Raw genomic sequence first — 26,077 nt, forward strand, 5'->3', positions numbered from 1 at the left:
ATTAACCTACCTGTCTTTTTTTACGCTCTGAATCACAAAACTTCAAAATGTGAATATGTAGTAAAATTTACAGAGATTATTTCCAAGCTCCACGTTTAAGGAACTCTGCGCTGCATTATTTACAGTGTAATAACATGTTTTCACGAGGTCTGAGTAAAGTGAAAATGCACATTCCTCAAGCACATCTGGCTACATTAACCCTTGTCTAACAAGTCATTTCCATACCACATCAAAGTTCTGTAAGAAATAAAGGCTGCCAAAGCATATTCACAGATTTGAAAATTCAGGGAGATAAGGGGATACCTGAACTGTCTTGGATACCAAGAGAAAATCAGTTGCATTTACAGACTGTTCTGTTGTGCAAAAAGACCCTCACGTAGCTACTGAATAAAGTAATCCAGATACCCGCATCTCACTGTTGTGCTAAGTATGTGTATCTAAATATTCTAGGGTATGTAACTCTATAAAATAACCCCCATTTGAAGATTTAGTATTGTACAACACACAACCACCACAGATATTTGGTACAGACACACTTTGGGGTTTACAAATGACTCCTTTTTTTTAATAACAGCTTGTAGGAATTCAAGAACAAGCAGCCTTGACCAGCCCATCCTGTCTCGATCTCAAACGGTAAAATCCCATATCTTCTACAAGTCCCATAAAGCCCAATGGCTTGGGGAAAGCCTTTTACTACACAGCCAAAGGGGAACAACTGCTAAATCATATGGGAAATACAATACATATTTAGAGCTGACTTTAAATGTCTTGACATTTTAGAGAGCCTTAGGTGTTATCACAATACTGCAATTCATAATATAGTTTTACCGCTTATTTCATTAGTAGCTGGAATTTACAAATATTCAGAATGCAAAGATACTTCATATTTACCCCTAGAAAACGCGAGGACTACCTGCCCCCATTCAATACCGATAGCTTTTCCAAGTTGGATTTTCACTTAGCGTGTTTTAATTAGTTTTCCTTTTACAAAACCCACCACCTTTCCAACGTATTAGAGACACTGAAGGGGCAACCACCATCAGCAGAACGGACAGCAGAATAAAGCGCTCTAACCAATTTCAACTCGTAGGCTGATGACACAAGCCTAGAAGCAAAATACACGCTGGCTCACTGCAGGGTGTTTCTCCTCATTAAAGAGGTAAGTGGGTCTGTGCACGCGGAGAAGACCATTAATGATAAGCAGATTAAACACGAGTCTTGCAGCACGGCATGTTACGTTGCTAGGTAGGAGAACTGGGGTTTCTTTCAAGATTTGGGATTTCCAGCACTAAACAAATACAAAATGAAGCGATAGGAACAGGAGTGAAGCGCCCCGAGCGGCTCATGGCGAGGAAGAGAAACAAAAGCCACTCTCTATGCAGCAAACCCTGCGAGCACCAGCAGCACCAAATGTTCATCCTGCCCTCCCGGCAACGAGCGCGACTGCCCAGCAGACACTTTCCAGCCAGTGAAATGTATGGAAAACATCTTGGTGTTTATATCTTTGGGAGGAAGCCCTTTGTCCGACATCCACGTGGGCTCGGCTGCACGCTCTGTTCTTTCAGGCAGTCATGTGCTAACAAAACCGTCCTTTCTGAGGCAGCAGAATTAATTACTGGCATTTTTATGTCTTCTTACAGGCTGAAAATAAGAAGTTTAGCTCAGCTACACAAGCATACACAAAGTCCTTCCTGAGAAACCGAAAGCACTTATTTAAGCACAACTGTAGCGAATTATCAGACCAATTTAACAATACCCCAAAGACAGCAGCTAAATGTTATCTTTTCTGCCTGAGCAAACCATTTAACCTTTTATCCTTGTCCATATTTCAAGGAGTTTTTATTGTGACAAGCTTTCACATTTTTCCCGCCAGCAGCAGATGCTCCTCACTCAGGTCCATTTCCTCCTCCATTGCAAAGTGGAACACGAACACCAACCCTGAAAAATCCAATCAGTGTGAAAGCTCATGTGGCAGGCAGGTATCAAACAAGAATCGCTCCTTACCTCTCTGAGCACGAATGCTCAGTCCTACAACGAGATGTAGCATAATCATACACACCATAACAATCCATCCTCTTGGGTTATAACATAGGGCATCCCAGCACAAGATTATAACAGATTCGCACAATCAGACTTCACAATTTGTTCCCATAGACTGAGGTCAGTGCAAAAAAGTTGCTTATGATTGATCTGGTTGATGAAATCTAGTAACCGTTAATCTGCAGCGAGTGTTCCCCCATCCTCCTCCTCCCTCCGGCCCCGTCAGACACCCACAGGTACGCACAGCAGCAGCTTCGCTCGGCCTTGGCTGCTGCGGGTCCCTCTGTCAGCTCCTGACTGTCACAGAAGCTGAAGGACTGGGACTATCTTTTGGACATCTTCTCCAGACCAAATTCTAATTAATTTCAGGTGCTGAAAATCTAACTGAGAAAATAGGGACCAAGTCTGAGTATGAAATTCTGTTTCTTTTGGAAGTGAGCCTAAAAATATGACCTTTTAAAACTAACATTTTCATAAGAAAAACAGTATGCGATTTCTTGTATCCTGAGATAAGTCTACAGCTTCGGTATCTGCATAAATCATCTTTGTTTATCTTCAGATGCCAGTGTAACTGGGGTTGCCCACAGCAGTGCTGGAAGCCTCCAGCACACCCCTGAGCTGCAGATTGGGTTCTGGTCCTTGCGAAATCACTTTTGGAGTTTTGAACTCTTCAAGTAACTATAATGACAAGTAACTATAGAAAAACACCCTAAATTATTCCAGGTTTCAAATGCGAAACTTTACACCCAAGATTCTAATGTTATCCTTCAGAACTCCAAGGGTTGGACTCGATGATCTCTGAGGTCTTTTCCAACCCAGTCGATTCTGTGATTCTGTGAACTCAAAGAAATATCCATTTGTTTTTCTAAACATAATTCCAGTTCAAGTCTCTATTTTCTCTCTAAAGAACACTGAAGCTTCAGCGTTCAAACCAGAGCTGTCAGCTTTGCTGTGGTATGAACACAACACCATCATTCTTCTCGTGTCCTAAGAACAGACTGAAGCCATTACTCCATGTACACATGAGAACACTACTGGTAGGTAGCACAGGTACCAGTGTTTAGCTGAAGATCAGTATTATCCAATTTATACTGTTTATTACTCAAAGCTTTTAGAAGAATGCTATTTAAAACAATCCCCTCAAAGATTACGAGGAAAGAAGCTCAAACTTCATCTCAATTTGTGAGGGGTTTTTCCCTGTTGTTTCTTTTAAACACATCATAGGTATAAACACATCAAAACGATACAGATCTCTAGTACGGGAAAGAAACCAATCCCCTTGAAAGCCTAAATGTTGTCTTGTTTCAGCATACTTTCCATTGTCTCCCACCAAATCTCAAGCACAATGACCAAGTTCTGCCTGCAGGACACTGAAACGAGGGTCTCCAGGAACAGAGGGAGTCAAAAGGGGGTGCAGAGCAACTCCAAGTTATCAGATGATTTGCACAACTCAGCGTGGCACAAGAAAACGTGTAAGTCAAGAAAAACGCACCACAAGGATCAAGGATGTAAAGATGAGGGTAACTGGTGTGATTTTCAAAAGGCACTCCAAGTCAAATTTCTTCTAAAGGCTGTAAAAGGCAAGTTACACCTCCCCTGGGAGTAGGTGCCGGTATTTCCCATTGTAGGATATGCTGCAGCAGGCAGTTCCAAAAGCTCCAGTCCAACCGACTCAGGAGATCTGACGATCTCCACGTGTATGCATGCATTTGCACGCTAAATTTAAAGTTAACCTTTAATTTAAAATGTATGTATTAACCTCCCGGTTAATACGTATTTCAAAAGTTTTGAATAAGCAGAGCAACGCAAACCAAGTTTTTAGTCCCGTTCATAGTCTCCCTGACCATAAACAGCGTCTTTTCTTTCATAGAACACATTTCTGCTTTTAACTTTTTATAAAAATATTGTAAAAAGCAACATTCTTACTAACTGCACGCTTCATTAGATCTTGTAACCAGCAACAAATGTCTTCAGTAATTATGTAAGATACTCTTAAGGAAACAAAATTCAAGAGCACGTCAATTTTCAGGGTCTCTGAATTAAGTTCAAAGACATCGCAGGGAAGGTTTAAACCCTACAGAAAACAGAGCGGCACAGTCGGCCTTCCCTTGTTACACATATTGAAGCTTAAAACAGAATGAGTTTGTGTAACCACTAATTCCCTGATTCCCTTTCCCCATAAAACAAAAAAGTGCTCAGTCCTTGGAGTAAAATAAATAAGCTCAAGAACAAGTGCACCGAATATTCTGACATTATGTTCTCCATGCCCTGGTTTTTCCTCTCAGGAGGAAAATATAAGATTTGTCTTCAGAATGAAGAAATCACTCTACTGGTTTTTATATTGTGTATATAAATATATATATATATATCTATTAGTCAAACGTGCTGTGTAGTAGCACTAGGCTATATAAACACATCCAAGCACGGTGATGCAGTTCGTGTTTCACATCGGCACTGAAACCAGCACAAAAGGGTTCAAAGTCAATTAACTAGTGGAATTTAGCGCACATTGCAGCAGTAGGAAAACGTGGATGCAGAGAACGGTGGTGGCGATAACGCCCAAGCACATACGAACACTGCTAAAGTACCACAAGTGCAGAATATAAGCTCCATTATGAATATCTGAAATGTGGAATATCACATTTGCCATTACTTTCCTCATTTGCACTTACTCGTAAGTATTTTTGGGATAGAACACTAATTTCTTGGATGGGCGAGAAGAGTAAAGGCAAATTTCTAGTACAAGCTGATGTTCAAAATACACGCACATCTTCACCAGGACTCAGCGGGTACCACGACTTTTCATCTGTACAAAAACACCCCCACCAACAGATGATACACATGTAGAGGCAACAACATCATCTCTAGATAGCCTGATAACATTTGCAGCTAACAGCGTGTTGTATTTTACACCATGACAATCTAAGTGAACACAGATCTGCCCAGTACAGCAGCAGCAGCTGCACCACCTGCATTAGCACTTGTCCCTAGGCGGTGACTTGTGTCAATAGTCCAAGTTCATTAGCTAAAATCAAAGCTGAGAAATTAAAAGAATATTCCATTATTGGAAGCATTTTCTCAGCCTTCTGTCAATACTACTGCACAGATACATCAGACTGGAAGCACACCCTGTGTGTGTATGTATGTATATTTATACATACACACAGAAAATCTGATTTGTCCCTCCCAGATCTTCATTTCCACACCAAACAGGATACAAAACACCAGACTGAAGCAGTGAAAAAGGTGATATAGATGGGCCACGTGCCAATATATTGGCTTTGTATGTAGGAACTCCTGTTCCTTTTAGGTCACCTGCTACCACCACCACACAGCTGCTGCCGCAGGGATCACAGAACGAGACAGAAAGTATCACAGTAGTAATAGCAGGTGTATTTCAAGAAGCACAATGAAAATCTACATTAAAGAACAGGAAGAGCTGGTGGTGGTGAATCATTATTTAACAGGGGGAAAAAAATAATAAGGTTTGAAAAGTAAGTGAGAGATGAGCACAAGAAACCCGAAAGTCACACAAGCCAGGTCCTTGAAGTGAGGCCTGTTGGAAAGGAAAGGAACAGAGCAACAGCACTTTCCAAATAGGCAGAGAAAGCAAAGTGAAGCTTCGGAAAGGGTAGAGAGAAATAATTTCATCTAGGAACAGCTTAAAGATTTATGGTGATATGAACAGAGAGTGGGGAGACTGAAAAAGCACCTGGAAATTCAGATTGCAGTTTGCTTTTGTTATTCTGCAGGAATAACACCCAAGGAGGTATGTTGGTCATCTATATACTGAGAATTCAGTTACAGGAAGCAATAGGGGGAAAGGCAGAACAGAAAGACTGAGACATCACCAAAAATATAAAGGATTCTGCCATTTAGCATCTAAGATGCCAAATGAACAGGAAGATATGAAAACAAAAGAGAGAATACCCCTAAAACACGGCAGTCTCAGCAAAGCCCCATCAGTACAAGTCGAAATCAAATGTGTTAAAGAACAGCCAAAAAAAAACCACAATCCAGAGGTTATCAAGATAAAATGAGAACACTGGTTACCAAACGAAAATAAACTAAGATAATCAACTTGTTCATCTCAATCAATTTGTCAATATGACGTGAAATATTACTAACAGGTTGTGGAAAGTGTTCTTCTCTACCAAAATATAAAGGGAACAATATTTTCACGGTGTAAGTACCGCGACAGCTGCCAAGAAAGGCTGCAAAATCTCCATCTCCAGAAATACCCAAAACCAGCCTGGGCAAGACCCCCAGTAACCCGACCTAACTCTGGAATTAGCGCTGTGTGGAATTAGCCGTTGGTTTAGGACCTCGTTTATGCTGATGTTCATTTTCAAAGCGATCAACCAGTTGGAACTAGGAAAGTCATCTTTTTCATCAGTCACCTTCCAAAATATTATCACCCAGCTCGCCCAAAAAGTAATTGAAACGTATTGCCTCAGCAGCGCCAACATGAACCAACAGCTTTTTAATGTTTCCTGATTGTTAAAGTGCAGGTTTTCTATAAAACGGTCGCTTTTCTGAGCCTCGGTTGTTTCCAAAATGTCTACTCCAAGATGAAAAAGAAACAACAAAACAATCCAACATTAACTAACTTCCGCTTGGACTTCAGCATCTGCCTTCCTGATGTCTCTTTGGTGTATTTCTTAGTTCCTGAAGCATTTTTGATGTAGATATTAATTATAGCTATACATATATATATATACATACCTATCCTAGTGTGTATAGACCCACCACCACATAGGGATAGTAAATAATCCAGACTGCTAAAATTATCCAATTGCACCACAGCAGGCAGTTCAATTAGGGCGATTCATCCCGCTCCCCTGGCAGCCGTTTGGGCTCCTCCATCCTCCCCTCCTTCTCCCGCCCTGGAGCACCATCATGGAAACCACTCCACACGCCGAGCAGACCCCACAGCGCAGACATCCGAGGCTCAGGAAGGCTCTGAACAACCGGCATACAGGGCTTGAGAAATGTTCATTATCTGTGCTCAGAACAATTTTCTTGGTCATGAAGTTCCAACTAGTTAAATATATTGAAAGTAAATACCAGTTGATCCCAAAACAAATGTGCTTATTCCTATACGCTCATACAAAAATTAAATATGGCTAGTTTTATGATGAGCAAATGCGCTACCATAAAACAGTCTCACCGTGTTATAAACTATTTCAGTTATATTAATAAGCTGGCACAAAGAAAAAAAACACAAAATATAAAGAGGTGAGACATGGAACATGCAACAGTAATTCTGTAATTGCCTTAGAGCACCAGTAAGGTATGAGCAGTAGTATGGGAAAAAGGCAAATTGATTTTCCTCAAAGGAATTGAAATTAACTGTGTCTGTCCCATTGTTTGACAGACACGATTCATGGTCTAGAAACACTCATTTATCTTAGCAGATATGCAACAATTTCACATTAAAATGGCAAAATACGGAATATGGTGCTTTCAAGCAAAAACCTATTCCATGTCATCTGCCATTGACACTAACACAGATTACTATGCTTCTCATACTATTGCAATTGAATAAACTTCCACAGCACCACTACAAAATAAAGCTTCACTAGTATGTCAAGGATCAAAACAAACTGTAAGGTTATTTATTTAAACTGAATGACAGTTGTTGGACAACAAAATATAAATATTCTTTGCATTCTGGTTTTGCATTGCTGGGCGTTTGAAGTAGGAAAGAAGCGTAGCCCTAAAAAAGTGAAATATGCACTGTGCTTTGACATTTAATTTCTAAATAATGCTCAGCTAACACGGCCACTCTACGGCAAGGCCAAAAAGGCACTTAACAGATTTTTATTAAAGTTTCAAAGATAAGCCCCATTAGTTCAGCCTTCACTTCTTTCCATAAGAATATTCACGAGACTATTGAATATAAACCAAGATATTAACAAACTGTATTTTATTACTTCATACAAAATCCTGCTTTTCATTCAGAAAATATACACTGGGTGAAAAGAGAAAATCTCGAGTTCTAGCATCACAGCTATACACGGAGTTAACCTGATTTACTCCCAAGGGTTGTCATCATTGTACATAGGAGGAAAAAACCCGCAGCCTGAAGCTGCACTTACCTGCAGCCCCCTTCTGCGAAGAATACTCGAATCATCCATAATTTGGCTGTGCTGCTCGCAAACTCCTGCTCAAGCTCGCCTGCGTCTGGCCGGCTTTGCTCCCTAACTGTTAAAGAAGTCCATTATTTCCAAACTTTTCTCCCCTGCCACCCCTGTGTCCATTGCTATAAATAGGACGCGTCTCCCTCGCCTGCCGCGCAGCCCCGGGCTCCGGCTCGCTGCGGAATTCCGACGCCTCTTGGGCGGCAGATTTAGCCGGTCACATTGGACAAAATCCGCTCCACTTTGCTGAACGTTTTCCAGGTTGGATGTCTCATTCCCCTCGTATACACAACTGGCGAGAGATAGATAATAATCCACGGCTCCATGGAAGGCCAAAGAGTGGAATTTAATTCAGATCCCACACACGCATATTTTTGCTTTATTTCAATTTGAGCTGTTGCAAGGGATCAGGAAACTACAACAGCTGCCTTCATTTACTGCTTCTAATAAGCTCACAAAATCCAGGTCACATTTCCTTTAAAAAATACACAGTCACACTTAACTAAAAACAAAACAATCCATTCTGTGGATACACAGGAGGCTGAAAAACACTGAAAAACCTCGCTATGAAAAAACATATAACTGATTTTTCCAGATTTTGAAAAATTCCTTGACTCCTCTGCAGAAGGCAGCGAACGTCAGATTGCTGGGGTGCGGTGGCGCGTCCTTTTGTTCGCGCTGTCTCCCAGGTCCGCTGCTCGGGCACAGCACACCCCGCACACTGTGCAGCGCACTGCTGAGATCTTGCCACTCTTAGGTGCTGGGGAGCCTGAACACATGTTGCACGTTGGAGCGTTTAAGAATTCATTCATCTATTCATCGCTGACAGAGCTGCCTTAAGAAGCCCTTCCCTCCTCGTCACCCATGGCAAAAAGGGAGGAAATAAAGGGAAGAAAAAAGGAAAAGCACAGTTTGGCTGAGGCTTTTTCAGCCTGTCCTGCGGTTTCTGTTTGCCAGCTGCCTTCACACACACAACTCCAGCAAGGTCAGAACAGGCTTTGCCCCTTTATGTGCAGTATCCCAACCGCGTTTTAGAACGAGCTGTTAGCCTGTGTTGTAAAAATAAACAGCCAGAATGCTTCTAGCTATATGAAACACCGTGAAAATAAATATCTAGATATGCTCATTCTAGTATTATTTAAATTACCGAGCACATCGAGGAGCCTTTGTCCTACACATGCCCTTTCTATATTAGAAAGGAAAACAAGAATATAGCAAAAACCATGAACTGCTGCAACAACCTTCCATTTCTCCAGCAGAAAGCTAAAGCAACAGATTTCATCTCCTAAAAAGAAAAGCTTAGGAAGAGCCTATTTATAACTTCTGAATATAAACACTGTATTTAAAAAGCACCTTCAGCCTCCGGAGGGTTTCACAAGACAGATAAAAGAAATGAAGAGCTGTGTTTATGAGGGGATTTCAGGCAGACATCCTCAAGTGAGCAAATGCAGCAACAATGAGAGCCCGGCCCATGGGCTGCCGGCCACAGCGCGACCAAGTGTCCCTGTCCCCACAGCTACGACAGCTGCAAACCAACAAGAGTCGCAATACAAGCACACAGGTGGATGGCGCTTAAAGGAATATATATGTATATATTTACGTGGAAATCTTTAGCTGATCTTCACGCTAAGTGCCCAAGTCACATGAGCTAAACACATCACTGCAAAGTCAGCTGAAAGCAGATACAACTCAATCCCATTCAGCAGGCTTGTTCCGATCCTCCGCGGAGCGAGTGTGGTCTTTTATTGTGAGTAGCTAATAAATCCTCATCGTGCCGCTACCTCCTTCCATCTGCCGTTTTAAACAACTGAATGGCGAATGAGGTCTGCGGAGTCTTTGTGAGCTCCCCAGCGGGGCCGAGGCTGAGCAGGCAGCTCATTTGCATGGGGTATATACTGTACCGTGTAAAAAGCGGTGTGCTAGTAAAAACAACTCCACCAGCCACTGGATTTTAAAGGAACAGCATCTTCTTTTGCAAAGAGAACTGGCAAACGGCGAGTCCGGCACAAAACTCTGCACCGGAACTTCGGGATATGTCACCAGGGAGAACAGCAACACAAAAACAGAGACAAAGCTCTGCTTAGGAGCAGACTGAAACACAAGATGAGCATATTTATTCGCTCTGATCATGTTTATGATGAATTTCAGTATTATTTCCTGCATGTTACCATCAAATTAGCTTCCTCAGGAAAATATTCCAAAGACCGTAACTTCACTTATCAGACATTAGCGTCATACAAATTTGATTTTTACTTTAGAAATCCCACAGAAGCAAAACGTTTTGGCATACATACTCAGATATATTACATGCATTTTATTTTAGTCTATAATACAGTGCAGGAATATTTCTATTAAGACCATGCACTAACTGGATCATCAGTCTTACCTGTTCTGACTAAAGCCATCAGTATTAAACAACAAACTGTGAGAGGAATTAAGGAATCTTAACTATTACGCAGTACCATTCATATTGTGCTTTCTTCAGGAATCAGCCACTAAATGAAAAGGTTTAAGGCTGATAGCATAGAATATAACCCCACTTATTTCTTTAACATAACTGAAAACACTCTTATTAGCACATATGTTTAATCCTTCCTGCGTTCTTTACCTTAATATTCAGACATCTCCAGTTCTCAAAATGTCTTCACAAGTGACTTAGAATTGATTGAGGCTGGCACAGGACTCCAAATACCATCAGAATCATCTGTTCTCTTCCAAATTTCAGGCTTTCTTGGGGAGGATGCTGTTGAATTGGCTGCCTGCCACATCTCCCCGGTTTCTGGGGTAGAGAAGCCAATCAGGGCTGCTGCAAAAGAGCAGGATGGTTCTTCCTCTACCTTCCCTCTGCTCTTCCCTTCTGCAGAGCAAACAACTCTTATTTAAATGGCAGATCAAAAACCACCATCAAAAATATCCTGAATGCGGTGACCATGTTTTCTTCCCTTCTATTTAACCATTAGCACTCCTCGACTCTCCCTTTTTCTTCCTTTAATAAAATCTACCACAGGAAAGCAACAGTGAAAGAGGGTGGGAGACAATACTTAGTACCAAACTGAATCGAGCCAAGGCCAAATGGGATTTAAAAGCAATTCTCTGGCATGGAAAATTTCTCTTACAAAATATTACCTTTAGAGACTTATCTGTCATTTCATCAAGAGATTACACCACCCTTAGACATAGTAAAAGGTCTGTGGATAAGTCTCCAATGAAAGATAAGAATGTATTTGTATAATGCATTTCACTAAGATATATTACAGAAACATATTAAAGAAACTGAAGTGCATAAAATGTAATTTTATCAATTATATAAAAATCACGAAACTAATTTCTCCAACAGTTTTCAGATGCAGGGAGCATCTTAAGAAGGGTCTAATAAAATATCAGTCAAAATAAGGAGGTCATGGAATATTTGAATCCTTCAAGAATCACTCAATTTCACTTAAAACAAAAATAAGGGAGATAAAAAGAGAGAATTCAAAGTGTGTTCACCAACAAGTTCAGAAAGCTCCTAATTCAATTATTCTTTCCTCCATCAAATTAAGAAATCTGGGGAAAATTTTGCCTTGCCCTGCGGCAATGAGTAAAGAGAAGGAGTAGTGAGACATTGGGATCATTGGCCATAATCCAACCAACTCCTGTCGGGCTGCAGCTCGCTCTGAAAACGCTATTCAGGCCTGATTGAAAGGCATCAAGAAATGGAAAGAGCCGAGAACTTCCGGTGAGCGTGTTCCCACAATGGTGTGTCTGATCGGTACCTCCTCAGCTTGCCAATGCTGCGATGAATTAAATGAAGCTAAGAGCAATTTCCAAAGAAACAAAAGGAGGTACTGCCCTACACAATAGTCACATTGGGCTATTTCTTGCTGTAAAATGTTGGGAAGGAAAAAAAAGATAAAAGCCTTTGGACAAATTCATTGAAGAATCTGCCAAGAACTCTCAAAAGCAGAAAATACACTGAGGATGACCCAGCACCACAAACAGCCGCAAGTGCTGTAGAAAGAGACTCTGCCATAGACACCTGCTATCAGCTGCTATCAGAGATAAGATAACGGGCTCCCCCAGTGTAACCATTCTATGTTTTTATTTGGGTAGAAAGTACAAAGGTAGCACTTGCTTAAGTCAACAATGTCTGCCATCCTAAAAGGCTTCAACTCCACAAAGGAACTAGAGGCAATAGTTAATTGTGAACTGAAAAATCATTCTAAACACAGTGCGACGGCTCTGACAGTTCATGTAAGCCCTGAACAGGCCAAAAGAGCTTCCATTTCATAAATGAGTGGTGTTATCTCTGTATATGATATTCACGAGAATATCATGGAAAAATCACATCTGTTACCTATGTTCCAGGATAAGTATTGATAAAATGGAAAGATTAAAAATAAATGTTTTCAGGATAAAAAGAGATCAGAGTTAGAGGGCTTCAGGAACTCAATCTCCTTTAATTAGCACAGAAGAAACCAAAAGTATGACAAGACATTCAGGAATATTAAGAGAACCTGGAATTTTACTCCTTGTACACCAGACAGCAACTAAGCCTACCTCTCTGTCCAGACAGGTGTGAGATCTGTGGTTCCCGACCTCTCTGTCCAGACAGGTGTGAGATGTGTGGTTCCCTACCTCTCTGTCCAGACAGGTGTGAGATCCGTGGTTCCCTACCTCTCTGTCCAGACAGATGTGAGATCCGTGGTTCCCGACCTCTCTGTCCAGACAGATGTGAGATCCGTGGTTCCCTACCTCTCTGTCCAGACAGATGTGAGATGTGTGGTTCCCTACCTCTCTGTCCAGACAGATGTGAGATCCGTGGTTCCCGACCTCTCTGTCCAGACAGATGTGAGATCCGTGGTTCCCTACCTCTCTGTCCAGACAGATGTGAGATGTGTGGTTCCCTACCTCTCTGTCCAGACAGATGTGAGATCCGTGGTTCCCTACCTCTCTGTCAGACAGGTGTGAGATCTGTGGTTCCAAGCACTCCCTATCCATGTGCCAAAAGGCGCATCAGCTCGAGGAGTGGCCTGTGATTAGATTTCGGTCCACACCCTCTCTTCTCATTACATACATGGGAGCAGACTCCAAAAGCACTTCATTCCTGTGGAGAAGAAGAAATCTCATCGATGCTGACGCAGACCTCATCCCGCTGCCTGTTACCAAATCTATTACTGCTCTGCCTTGTAGAAGAAAAATCTGAAAGGTTAGAACAGTTCCAATAACTGTTGAAGATGACCAGAGTTTTCCATCCATTAACTTGGGTACAATCAAAGCATCAATTCTTTCAGTTAATGCCGTAGCCCGCAGGTTTCTGAACAGCATCAGTGGGAGACGACCACAGGCGTCCAAGCTCACAGTTAGGAAAGCGAGGACCACAGGAAGCTGCTATGAAGCAGTGCGATTGTTCCTGTCTACAATACATCGTACAACAAAATAACTGAGGAGTTGTGAATAAGCTATTATTCTGTTACCCGTATCTTCTAACCACCAGAACAACTTTAAAGGGAGATAAATAAGAAAGAGGTCTGTTTGAACTATGTTGGAGTGTGTATATATACACGCACAAAGAGGTATCTGTGTAGCATCACAGGGCTCATCTTTGAGCTGTGCTCAGTTTATTGTACTCTGTATGCTGAATATAGAACACATTCCATGTATGTTCAATTGTAATCCAAATGTGAGGCACATTTCAGGAATCACTCAACATTCACGGAAAAAGTTCCATCCAATTTACTAAGAATTAAGTAAAACGCAGTTAGAAAAACTTAGCTGAAAGATTCACTACAAGAGAACTGGTCTTGTTTTAAACAAAACCAGGACAAATATGAAGAGAGCAATTCATTTTGCTACGACTTCCATGTCCTTTTTGTGGTCTATACTGTTGCATCAGAACAGAAACCTACCACTACCATTAAAACAAAACCAGTGAAGGCTATTTTAGCAATTCAATCATTACATTGTGGGTCAAAAATCTGTGTACTCTCTAGTATAGCTCAAGCAAATGCAATAGCTGCAGACCATAAACTCCTAACACTAGAGGTCTAAGTCCACTTACATTAACTATTTAGAAACGGTATAAAACCATTTGTAGTATTTAGTATCGACTACAGAAAGTCCAGAAAGCCTCTCAACACATCGGGGAGTCCATCACGAGAGACATGGTGCAAAGGATGTCAACATGACACAACAGTACGATCCAACGATGATGACCTATTCGTGCTTTGCCATTCTAAGAGTATCACCATCCAAAATCGGGCCAAAATAAAATGGCTTTTCAGCTGTCTGCAAGAAGATGTAATGTCTTTTATTGCATACTTTTATTATCAAGGAACACTGAAATGAACGATTCCCTGATCTAAAATAGCAAGATTCAAAATTCACCTTTTTCATTATTCAAAATCCGTTCTTTTTTCACTCTATTTAGTCAAAACCAAAACCAACAGAACATCAAGCTGTGACAAACCTTAACAACGTAACATTTCCTTACACAATATATAGTCTGCTGGGAAAAAAAGATCCCTTTTTCAAGATTATCAGCTGGCAATTTCAGTGACTTTTTTAGTCTTTGGTAACATTTGTCTGTGCAGCCAAAATGAGCCAAATGTTTCACTGTCAGTCTGAAACCTAAGTGTTTGGGGGTTTATTTCTTTATTTTGATCCAGCTATGTTTATCTGCAGATTTTAAAATGAGTCCCTTTGAGATAAACTGACAGACTACTGAAACAAAGAAGGTTGATGAGGTAACTTGTTAATAACAACAAATTACTCAGCAGTCAACCTATGAAACTTGCCCAAAGGTTTGTCTGAATTTCTCCCGGATTTCCTGTCTATTTACAAGATCCAGTTGGATAAACTAAGAGCTTCGGAGCAAAGCTGTGCACTAACAACCAACCACCATAGGAACTCATGCTGAACCACAACCAACTCTGCTTATGAGGCTTGGTCCCAGGCGGAAGAAATGCTGAAAAACATGTCTAAAATCCTCAAGGTTTCCTTCACACAATAATCAGGCTTTAACAGTGCATTAGATTAAGATTCCCGGGCAAGACTGCTCCGTCCCCCACATTCAATACATTGTGAAAGGCGGCACACCCACTCATCTTCCATACAAATGGAAATTTGCTGTGACAAGGGTGGAGGAAAGAGTTCATTCATCTACCAACCAACTGCTTCCACACTGTACCATAGAAGATCCATTCAGAAGAGACAGCAGCTTCCAAGCAGAAACAAGTTCCGTGGCTCAAGCCCCTCTGCAAGGTAACAGCTTGGGACAGGAATCTTCAATTAAACTTTAATATTTACAGAAGATGTCGAACTCACTGTGCAAATGTTCTTGTTCTGAAGTTAAGCTGGCATTAGAACACAATGGAAACTGGCTTCTCTGATGCTACATTTCAAATACAATACCTTTTTTTAATGAGACACTTTTTTTGATAGGCAGAGAAGACTTTGTCAATATACGCTGCAAATTTAAACCTGAAAAAACATACTTTCTGTTTAGTAAATATTTAGATGGCATTACCAAAATCAGGATTCTCTTACTTTATTATAAGGCAACCCTCACGCTTTAGAGGCATATGGACTCAAACATGAGCAGTGAATGCCTCTAATCAGAATGGAAACAAACCAAAGGTCAAGGACCCAATACCAACTCTTGTGCGCTTCCCTAATGAAAGGTATCGATATTTACCAAGACATCATAGAAACAAAACCTGTAGTTTCAAGAATCCTGCAGGAAAACATCATGAACCCAGTTAGCCCAAGAGCTATTTTGCCATAGAAAGAGGGTTCTATAAAAGCTACAAGTTACAGACAGAGCTCATTATCTCGTGCAAGCACACAATGAGAAATACCCTGAATATTTTACTATACAGATTTCGTCAGCTATCCTCATCAGTTCTTCTGCGTCCCAGCCAGCAGCAGCACTGCCCGCGGCCTCGCCACGGCAGCAGCGACTCACACGTACAGACTTGCCTTTTCCATACATTCTCCCCAAATTTTTCTGCTTCTGACTCTTAATCACAGAATGTCTGGAAGGGCCCTGGAAAGCTCATCCAGTGCAATCCCCCCATGGAGCAGGAACACCCAGATGAGGTTACACAGGAAGGTGTCCAGGCGGGTTGGAATGTCTGCACAGAAGGAGACTCCACAACCCCCTGGGCAGCCTGGGCCAGGCTCTGACACCCTCACCAGGAACAAGTTTCTTCTCAAATTTAAGTGGAACCTCCTCTGTTCCAGTTTGCACCCATTACCCCTTGTCCTACCATTGGTTGTCACCGAGAAGAGCCCGGCTCCATCCTCCTGACACTCACCCTTTATGTATTTATAAACATTAATGAGGTCACCGCTCAGTCTCCTCTTGTCCAGCTCCAGAGCCCCAGCTCCCTCAGCCTTTCCTCACACAGGAGATGCTCCACTCCCTTCAGCATCTTGGTGGCTGCGCTGGACTCTCTCCAGCAGTTCCCTGTCCTGCTGGAACTGAGGGGCCACAACTGGACACAATATTCCAGGTGTGGTCTCAATTTGACTTTGAAGTACAAGCTAGACAATCGCTACATAGAAATAGCACTTCCTTCACAGAGTTAAAGAGTTTTAAGGACAAGAAATTACACAGGTATGAGGCTACACCACTTCCCAGTATTTTCTTCTATATGTATCTATAGGATATTGGTCATTTTGGACACTCAGTTCTTCAGAACACTTGATGCTTTGCAAAACAAGGAACCTCTTCTATTCCACTACCATAATTAGACTGTCACCGTAGTCACTGGGTTTCCAGCTGACGCTGAAGCGCTTGGACAAGTCTCCAAAGCTGGTCCCATTTCGCCTGCTTAAGGCCAACACAACACACATTCCAACACCAAACAAACACCTGCAGATGAGAAACCAAAACATCTGGACTTTGAGGATTTTATTCTCTCCTGCTCTCCTTGTCTGTACCAGACTAAGCTTGTACTGATACCTGGTGAGACACCTCACAGCACTTTTTTGCTGCTGGATTCTGACAGATTTTCATTCTTTTTCTGGCCTCAGACAACATTTTGCCATTCACCTCTCACAACGGTGTCGTGCCCTGAAACGCCAGCTCAGCCAAAACCTGCTTGTTTTTTAAAGACAGCCCTTTCCCCAGCACTCATCCACTGAAGGAGAACAAAACCTCAAAGACAGACAAAAGAATAAATGCATTCAGGATTTCAAAGCTGTACAGTGCAATGATGTATTTTTCACCAGTTCCTCCTCTCCTCCAGGATGGGTGTCAGGCCTCCCTTTTGCTGCTCTGTTCGGTTTTTATTTGCTTCAAAAACTATTTTTCCTTAAAAAAAAAGTAGCTGCATAACAGTAATTTGGCAATCTCAAACTATTTTAGTTTTGTTTCACAGAACTTATTGCACTTAGGGGAGAGGAAACAAAAGATAGTAAGAGATGCTGAGTTCGAGCCTCAAAGAATATTTCTGTGGGGAAAAGTGTGACATGCATTATTTTAAAAGGCATGTGCAGACAACCTCTCTCCATAAAAATAGGGGCTTAAAAAAAGGCTTAGATTGCAAATGAACATGCAAAAAATACATATTTTCCATTTCTCGAGAGTTATAGTTACATTTTACTCCAAATTCAATTCAAACACACAACCCTTATGTGTGGAACTACAATACAAATACAATTCATCCAGCAACACTCTATAAAAACAAACGTGCTTCATTGCAGCTGCAATATATTTACCATGCACGTTCTTTAAAGTGTTACATCCTACTGAATTACTAACGTAACACTGAGCTTAGCAGTTGAGACCTTTTGTTCCTTGTTTAAAACAAAAGAATCTAAGCTTACCACTAAAAACTGAAATATTCTTTTCCTGCATCATTTGAATTATCACTTGGGCTTTTGTCTCAAGAACTGACAGAGAATATCAAAGTGTTAATTGAAACAAGCAGTATGTAATCCGCAGGACATCTTTAGCATATGTTTCCTTCCAAGGGCTGACAAGAGCTTTCTTGGATTTTTCAGCACTAGTCTCGTGCTTCCATTTTTAGGCTAAAAATACGAACAAGAAATCTTCCATGTTTACATAAATATCTCTTTTCCCAGCAGCATCTTTCCACAGGAATCAAACAAGATTGTATCTGGTTTGAGACCTCAAAAAATAAGATGGGAGTACGGTACCATTGGCATGAAAGTGTCGAAAACCTCGTCTGTAAAGCTGTATTTCTCTTCATCATTCAAGAGAAAATAAATCCAAGCAGAAACCTGGCGCCATGACGGAACGTTCTTACTGATGAAGGAGAATGAGCTAGTGGATGTAACAAGGCAAAGCTCAATACTCAAAGCCATCATAATTTAAAATTAGACATAATTATCCTTAACAAAACCAGGCACTATGGAAAGGGGCTTTGGAACAGCTGCTCCTCTTCAATTTAAATGCTCATTTGTTTTACATTGACCTAGAAATCAGTATCTTCCTAACCAAAAGCCAATTAGATAATAGTCTCTCTTTCAAGCTTGTAGAATACTGATTTTTTTAATGTCTTTAGTAGCAAAAAGCAAAGAAAGAAACTGCAGATGATGCCACAAGTATGCTCTGCTCCAATACACACAAGCACAATGTGAAGGTTCCCTGTCTGACAGTGGGGTTTACAGCCCAGGAAAGGCACCCACGGCTTCCTCGGGCTCACCTCCCCGTGCAGGACACGCTGCGGGAGGGAACACCTTCGGTTTGCCGCTGTAGCACCCCGAACTCCTTCCCCAGCAACAGCCGTTCACCAAACTGACAGCACAGAAACGTTTCAGATGCCGTCCTCCCAACCCTGCCCTGAGTTAGGTCACTAACATCAGGGCTTTGGAAACAGAAGGATGTCAGATTATTTCAGTGCTGCAATACAAACAAGCTGCTTCTCAAGCAACACAATTAAAGACACAGTTTCCTACAGACTCGAGGTTGTCTTTCAGTGATCTTGCTCCCTCCGCCTGTGGTTACAAAGGCGAACCCGGCTCTCCTGTTCCAGCCCCGGCTCACAGCGCTGCCACGCTGGAGCGTCAACCGGCGCTGCCACGGCACAACACGCACTCAACCGTCTGGCTCCCGGAGAATGTGAGGGGGTGTCTCCTACTCAGTTCCAGTTCTTACAAAATTGCAGCTACAATTATTTTTGACATTTCTTCCTCTTTTCAAGACTGGATGAAATGGGCTTGGAAGTCACCAGCAAAGAAGGAACAACCGCAGGAACTTTTATTCCCTACCACTGTTCAGTGTTTCTGGCAATTGTGATCGTTTACACCATTACTTTCAATATTGGTTAAAGTTAGTGCCAAAAATACATATGCATCTACAGATCTGTTCCAGCTGTAAAGAGACAAAATTATGATGAGTGCCAGTTTGATTACACTCAAATACAAAGCCATAAACTTTCTTAGTCTTCCGAGTCTTGGCAGCATCCCTAGAAAAAATTCTTTCCATGAAAGCGGAGTCTTCTCTAAACGCATCAACAAAAGAAGCTTCTGAGAAGACGGTATCACACTGAGTCTGCCAGGATCCAGAAACAAACCAATTAACGCAGGAAACTACATTACAAAAAGAGAATTCAATTCTACCAAAACATTAGGTTTTCGCAGAACAAAGAAACACTGGCTATCACCAGTAACAATGCACAGGTCCATGCTGAAAAATAATCTGCTAATGCAAAAGGTGGATGGTTTGATATTGAAAGAAACCTTCTGAAGTGTCAAAGTTGGGCAGTAAGCAACCCTATAGGGACAGAACGATCTCACAGCAGAACACGAACCTGTACAGTCCAGGTGGGATTCAAGGGAAGGAACAGCTCTTTGAGAACAGGCAATGAAGCTGCAGGACCCCCCGTCCCCTGAGGTTTCCTGCTGAGCAGGAAGGTTTCCTGGTGTTGGAGCAGATAGGATGGTATCAATCCTGGACAAAATCATTATTTTAATCCTGTATCAGCTTTTCCAAATGAAGAAAACGTGAAAGTAACACCAGTTTGATTTTTTAGAGATTCTTATGGAAAAAAAATAAGGTTGCAAGTAAATCACTGCAATTTCTGACCAGAGTTCTTAGGTGCTTTTGCATCTGGGAGGTGGGAGTCAAGTTGTTTAAATTACCACCTCTGCTGATAAAGCAAACATGCAGACATCAGACTTGGAATTGTTCAGAGCCTTTAACTTGCCTGCAAACTACATTTCTTAAATACATAAATAAATAGAGAAGTAAAAGTATCTCTAGGAAACAGCAAATCATTCTCGGTTAAGAAGCTGTCAATCAACTGAATTTTTAAAAGCAGCTGTCAGAAGAATTGCCACTGAAGATGACCATTCCATATGACCATTGCCATTCCATGGCAACGCTGACAAACCTACTGTCACGGCAGAGGATGAACGGCCAGGTCGGCACTGGCACAGTTATCCGAGTAACTGGGTAAGGCTGGTCCGCTCAACTGTTTTGTTAATGCAACCAAATGGTAAATTACCCTAGTGAGAATTAGGATTCAGGCAACTATAGCATGAAGAGAACATCTGCAATTCTGTAACTCCACAGATCTCTCCTGGATCGCTTTATTTTATTTTATTTTATTTTAATATTAGTACCACATTTGCCAGTTTCCAGCACTCAACTACTGAAACTATTTTAAGCAATTGGCTATAGAGCACAAATAGTATTTCACACATTTAATCTTTGAATTATTACAAAGCTGTGTCACTATCTCCCTTTACTCACTGAATTAACAACCTCCTTTATTCCGTTTTTAACCACTCTGCTTTCCTTTTAACAATTCTTAACTCTTATTTAGGAGCTGGAAGGGTGAACTCTGCATTTCCCTGCCTTGAAGAAGAGGTCTTGAACTAGATTCCAAGGAGACTACAAAGATGCAAGTCTCTTGGCTGATGTTCCTTGCTCTGCAGCAAGCTTCCTCTTCCTAAATGAGTCCATCTTTTTGAAACTGAATGTAGCTCTAGTGGGTTTTTGACTATTCGACTATTTTTAGCTCTGGACACATATTTCAGTTGCAGCCTTTAAGGTGACTTTTTGACTTAAATTTTGAACCAGAACTGACCATTGCTAAGGATAAAAGCAATGTTACCTCTCCTCCCATGGGGCTCTTCACTAGAGCTTGATGTGTCTTATTAAGTAGTCGCTGAACATGTGAAGTCTGCCCCCTCCGTGTCCCAGTGTGGCCAGCCTGCATCTGAGCAACAGAAGTCTCCCCCTAACATTTCATTCTACATCGTCCCATCTCCCTTGGGACACTGCAGTCAGTACACCTGCCTTTGTCACACAGTGGGTCATACAGGCTCTGGAGTCACAGAACCACAGAATCACACCGAATCCCAGAATGTCAGGGATTGAAGGGCCCTGGAAAGCTCACCCAGTGCAATCCCCCCATGGAGCAGGAACACCCAGATGAGGTTACACAGGAAGGTGTCCAGGCGGGTTGGAATGTCTGCAGAGAAGGAGACTCCACAACCCCCCTGGGCAGCCTGGGCCAGGCTCTGCCACCCTCACTGGGAACAAGTTTCTTCTCAAATTTAAGTGGAACCTTTTATGTTCCAGTTTGCACCCATTACGCCTTGTCCTATCATTGGTTGTCAGCCTGGCTCCATCCTCCTGACACTCACCCTTTATGTATTTATAAACATTAATGAGGTCACCCCTCAGTCTCCTCTTGTCCAGCTCCAGAGCCCCAGCTCCCTCAGCCTTTCCTCACACGGGAGATGCTCCACTCCCTTCAGCATCTTGGTGGCTGCGCTGGACTCTCTGCAGCAGTTCCCTGTCCTGCTGGAACTGAGGGGCCACAACTGGACACAATATTCCAGATGTGGTCTCCCCAGGGCAGAGCAGAGGGGCAGGAGAACCTCTCTGACCTACTGACCACCCCCTTCTAACCCACCCCAGGTACCATTGGCTTCCTGGCCACAAGGGCCCAGTGCTGGCTCATGGTCACCCTGCTGTCCCCAGGACCCCCAGGTCCCTTTCCCCTACACTGCTCTCTAATAGGTCGTTCCCCAACTTACACTGGAACCTGGGGTTGTTCCTGCCCAGATTCAAGACTCTACACTTTCCCTTGTTCTATTTCATTACATTTTCCCCGTCCAGCTCTCCAGCCTGTCCAGGTCTCTGATGGCAGCACAGCTTCCAGTGTCAGCCACCCCTCCCAGTTTGGTGTCATCAGCAAACTTGCTGATACTACACTCTATTGCTTAATTAGATCCAGGTTTCAGCGCTCAGGTGGTCTGTGCTACTCACTGATGCTTCCCCTGTTTCAAATGGGGATGGGGAAGAGGGTCTTCAAACACACAGCACCACCCAGCCACAACCCCAACCTCTTTAACCTTTCCCATATATTTTAAGGACACCGTACTGGGACACAGAAGAGACAGTGGGACTGCCAGTCCTCAGCATAGCCATGTCAGAATTTGAGCATTTTATGGGATTAAAGTAATTATCTGTAAAACATACAGGAGAAAATGTAATAATTATACTTCAAGGCAGTGAACATTATTATACACTTTCCACTACTCTGAACCAAGGGATTCAACACAGAATAGAAGCTTATAACAAAAAGGATAAGCTCAATTATGTAGCTTAGGTGAAATGGAGTTAAATCAACTTTATCCATTTTACTTAACACAAAAACGGAGTTTTGTCGGCCTTTCACTGCCTGCTCCAGAATGAGAAACTCTGGTTGCCCGCTGTTAACACCTAAACCACTGGAGACGTTTCCTGATGAGCAGGGAAAAATGAAGCTAACAAATACTAACGGTTGCCCATGACTGTTTTCAGACAGAGATCTCACACAGTGCAGGCAAAGCTTGATGATAAAAGCCTTGTTAAGAATGGGACACAAAAAGACACCAGATAACAGATGGAAGGGCACGCACCATTAATGTACTTCATTGAAGAAGTCAGGCACAACACCTTTCCCTTGAAATTATTGCAATTTATAGTAAGCCAAGGGCAAGAGCAGCAGCTTACCTTTTGCTTACGGAAAAATAGAGGAATTCGGCAATTAGAACAGTAAGGGATATCTATCACATCATCGCAGAGCCAAGTTTAATGGCCAAGCACTCCTCCAGTTCAAGGGATTTTAATCTATTCTTGATGCTTTCCCAGCAAAGCTGATACCACGGGTTTGTCTGACAATAACCCACATGGAACAGGCTCCCCAAGGTTTTCAACATCTCTCATTTATACAAAGATTTTAAAATATAATCTATATATACCTGTTTTCTAAATAACCTTTAGCATTAAAAAAAAAGGAGGGAGAAACATTCCATTCAATTTATTAGAGTGCTCTCTTGGAATTAAGGTCGTACATAAATCAACTGATTTGTTCGTAGATATTACCCGATATTCATACGTGTTCATATCAGCCATAAGAAGGTCCAGTTTTCTTTCTACTCTGTGTCTGGTATAATTCAACTATTTCTTAGTCAGCAACATTTTGAACACAGTATGTAAATTATATAGAGAAAACAAACATGTCAGCAAGCCAGTACTCATATAGAAAATGAAAATGTGTCATTGTCAAATATACCGCTTTAAACAGCTGCCTATTTAATCAGGATTGGTGCTAATGCCTGATCAATATAATTTGACAATGTTGACACGGCACTCCTCTAAACTCAGATAATTCTGCATGTACGTGACATTGCAACAACGCTGATGAAATGCAAACAGTAATGAACGTCCTGACCTTTGTCTTCAACCCTTGGATTCTTGACACTGCAATAAACACGCTGTGTATCTTCCTGGCAACAGCTCATCTGTTCGATTAGTTCAGTTACCAACATTTAGAAGATTCAAAATGCAAATTTGCCAAACTACTTGAAACAAATATGTAGCAAAGTAACTAACTTCAAGTCTTGGTGGGAAAAATGTAGTGTGTGCACTGTACCTTTATTCATGTAAACAAATCAGATAGCAGTGTTCCCCATATTAAAGGTATGCAAATACTTGTTTCTAATTTTGAGTTAAGACAAATACAGAAACTACATTAGACCTGAAGTTCCGTGTTTTATTTAAACTCTGAAGAAGATAAGTTTAATTCTAAGTTCCACAGGAATTTGTTTTCACGGACAAATTATGAACCCTGCCCTAGAAGTTAATCACAGAACTACTTTTAGTGTCACTATACCATCCGACTGCATTAAAATAATGAGATTTGAACATTCATTTCTTCAATTAGAGCTTTGTGGCTTCAAGCACTTAAAGAACAAATGCTGCTATTAACCTAGACCTTACCCCTCCAATATGCACTGAATATATTAACGGTGTTACTGAATCCTGAGGTCACTGTGAAAATATAAGTCTCACTGGATTCCATCACAAAGCAAAATCTTGAGGATTTTAATAGGATATTATTTAAGGTATAAAATTAAGATCTCTTATTCAGTTACCTCAATAGCTCATTTAATTTATCAAGCTCAAAAAAATATTTTAAAGGTCATTTTAGGTTAATTACATTTCACATCTTTTTATGACAGATCTGAAACTCTGCACATCTTTCAATCCTCTGTTATAAACATTTCCCCCTCACCAATAACTTCAAGTTCACATTGAGACACATTTTCTGTGCACTCGTGCTATAGTCTCGACCTGACTATATTTGTGATGCATGCAGAATTTTTTTCTTAATGGAAACTTGGTCATTGCAATAAATACCAAAAGCGAGAAGCACCCCAGCCAGTTGTTCCAGACCATTTACTAATCAAGCACCTTAGGTTATAGCTGGTTTGGCTTGAACGCATGAGGCATCCTCTCAGCAAATTCTGCACCATATGTACTTAAGTGGCCACAACTGCTTTCAATGAAAGAAACTCCAACCAGTCCAAAATGCCACAATCCAAGAATTCTCCTCATCTATTCCTGCAACAAACAAAGCTTTGAAGAACAGCCTGGCCATTATTTATCCTCATCTCTGTTCACAAAGGGAAGAACTGCAGGTATTGACTCTAACTCAGGCTTGCTAGTGTAATGGTTATTGTGACTTCACACCTCGTGTCCTCACAGCACAAGGACTCTTCAGTTCCCACCCGTGAGAGTTTAAAACTCACAACTCCTGAATACATGCTCAGGATAGCAATAATAACATAGCAAAGCCAGGTAAGAGATCAAGTTATTCCCTGGCTTCTGAACGCTTGACTTTAAAATCTAAATATCATTAACACAATTAGAATAGAATGACACAGGCAAAATATATACAGTAACTACAGGAATGTTATTTCCTAGCACTGCCCGTTTGAGCTTCAAACATTTCCCAAGCGTTAATAAACTGAGCTTTACAGAAAGTCTGTGAGGTCCTGCTTTCTCCCAGCTCTACTGACGACCAAGTGACTTGACCTCTCTGTACCTTACTTTATCAAAGTTCAGATATCAGGACTGTTGCATAAGCCTGGCTTTAGTACTAGAGTTGCACTTACAAGGCTACACTTATCTCTGTCAAGAGATTTCACCTCTCGCCCTCTAGTCATCTGGAGGTAATAAGGACTTCAGCTTAACGCTCAGGAATGATTCCGAGTGGCAGCTGTTCAGAGGTGAAGCGTATAAACCACTGTCCCATTCTCCTCCAAGTGCTCAAATAAGCAATCGCTATGTCTCTGGGGCTGAAGCTGGTTCAATGACTGGAAAGACACCAAAATGATGAAGTATGGAAAACATACCAAACAAAAAGCGGCAGCCAAACATAGAGGATTACGCTACTAATTTCTAGAGTGACTCCAAAGCTTTTGCTTAGTCAAAGAGTTAGGGTGGATTTTTAGTATGTCCTAAAGCTCGAAACAGTTTGCGTTACTAGAACAAAGCAGTTTGAAACTTAGACAAACAAACTATTTCATGCTTAAAGACTGACCCTCCTGTTATCACACCCTAGGGAACAGTTCCCAGAAGTGTTACCAGACACAGGCAG

The 26,077-nt window shown here is 41.6% G+C and overlaps 1 protein-coding gene across 12 annotated transcripts in view; it reads right to left on the reverse strand.

Moving 5' to 3' along the window:
- Positions 1-26,077, reverse strand: part of MAST2 (microtubule associated serine/threonine kinase 2) — a 218,166-nt gene that overhangs the window by 130,897 nt on the left and 61,192 nt on the right. The window contains exon 2 of one of the 12 annotated variants that reach the window (XM_065071493.1): positions 8,142-8,247. The exons of the other annotated variants lie outside the window; for them this stretch is intronic. Coding sequence (XP_064927565.1) covers positions 8,142-8,180 — 39 coding nt within the window. The 5' untranslated portion in view covers positions 8,181-8,247. The remainder of the gene's footprint in view (positions 1-8,141; positions 8,248-26,077) is intronic. 12 annotated transcript variants of the gene reach the window in all.

This window comes from Columba livia, chromosome 8 (genome assembly GCF_036013475.1).
Source record: "Columba livia isolate bColLiv1 breed racing homer chromosome 8, bColLiv1.pat.W.v2, whole genome shotgun sequence".
Classification (NCBI taxonomy): Eukaryota; Metazoa; Chordata; class Aves; order Columbiformes; family Columbidae; genus Columba; species Columba livia.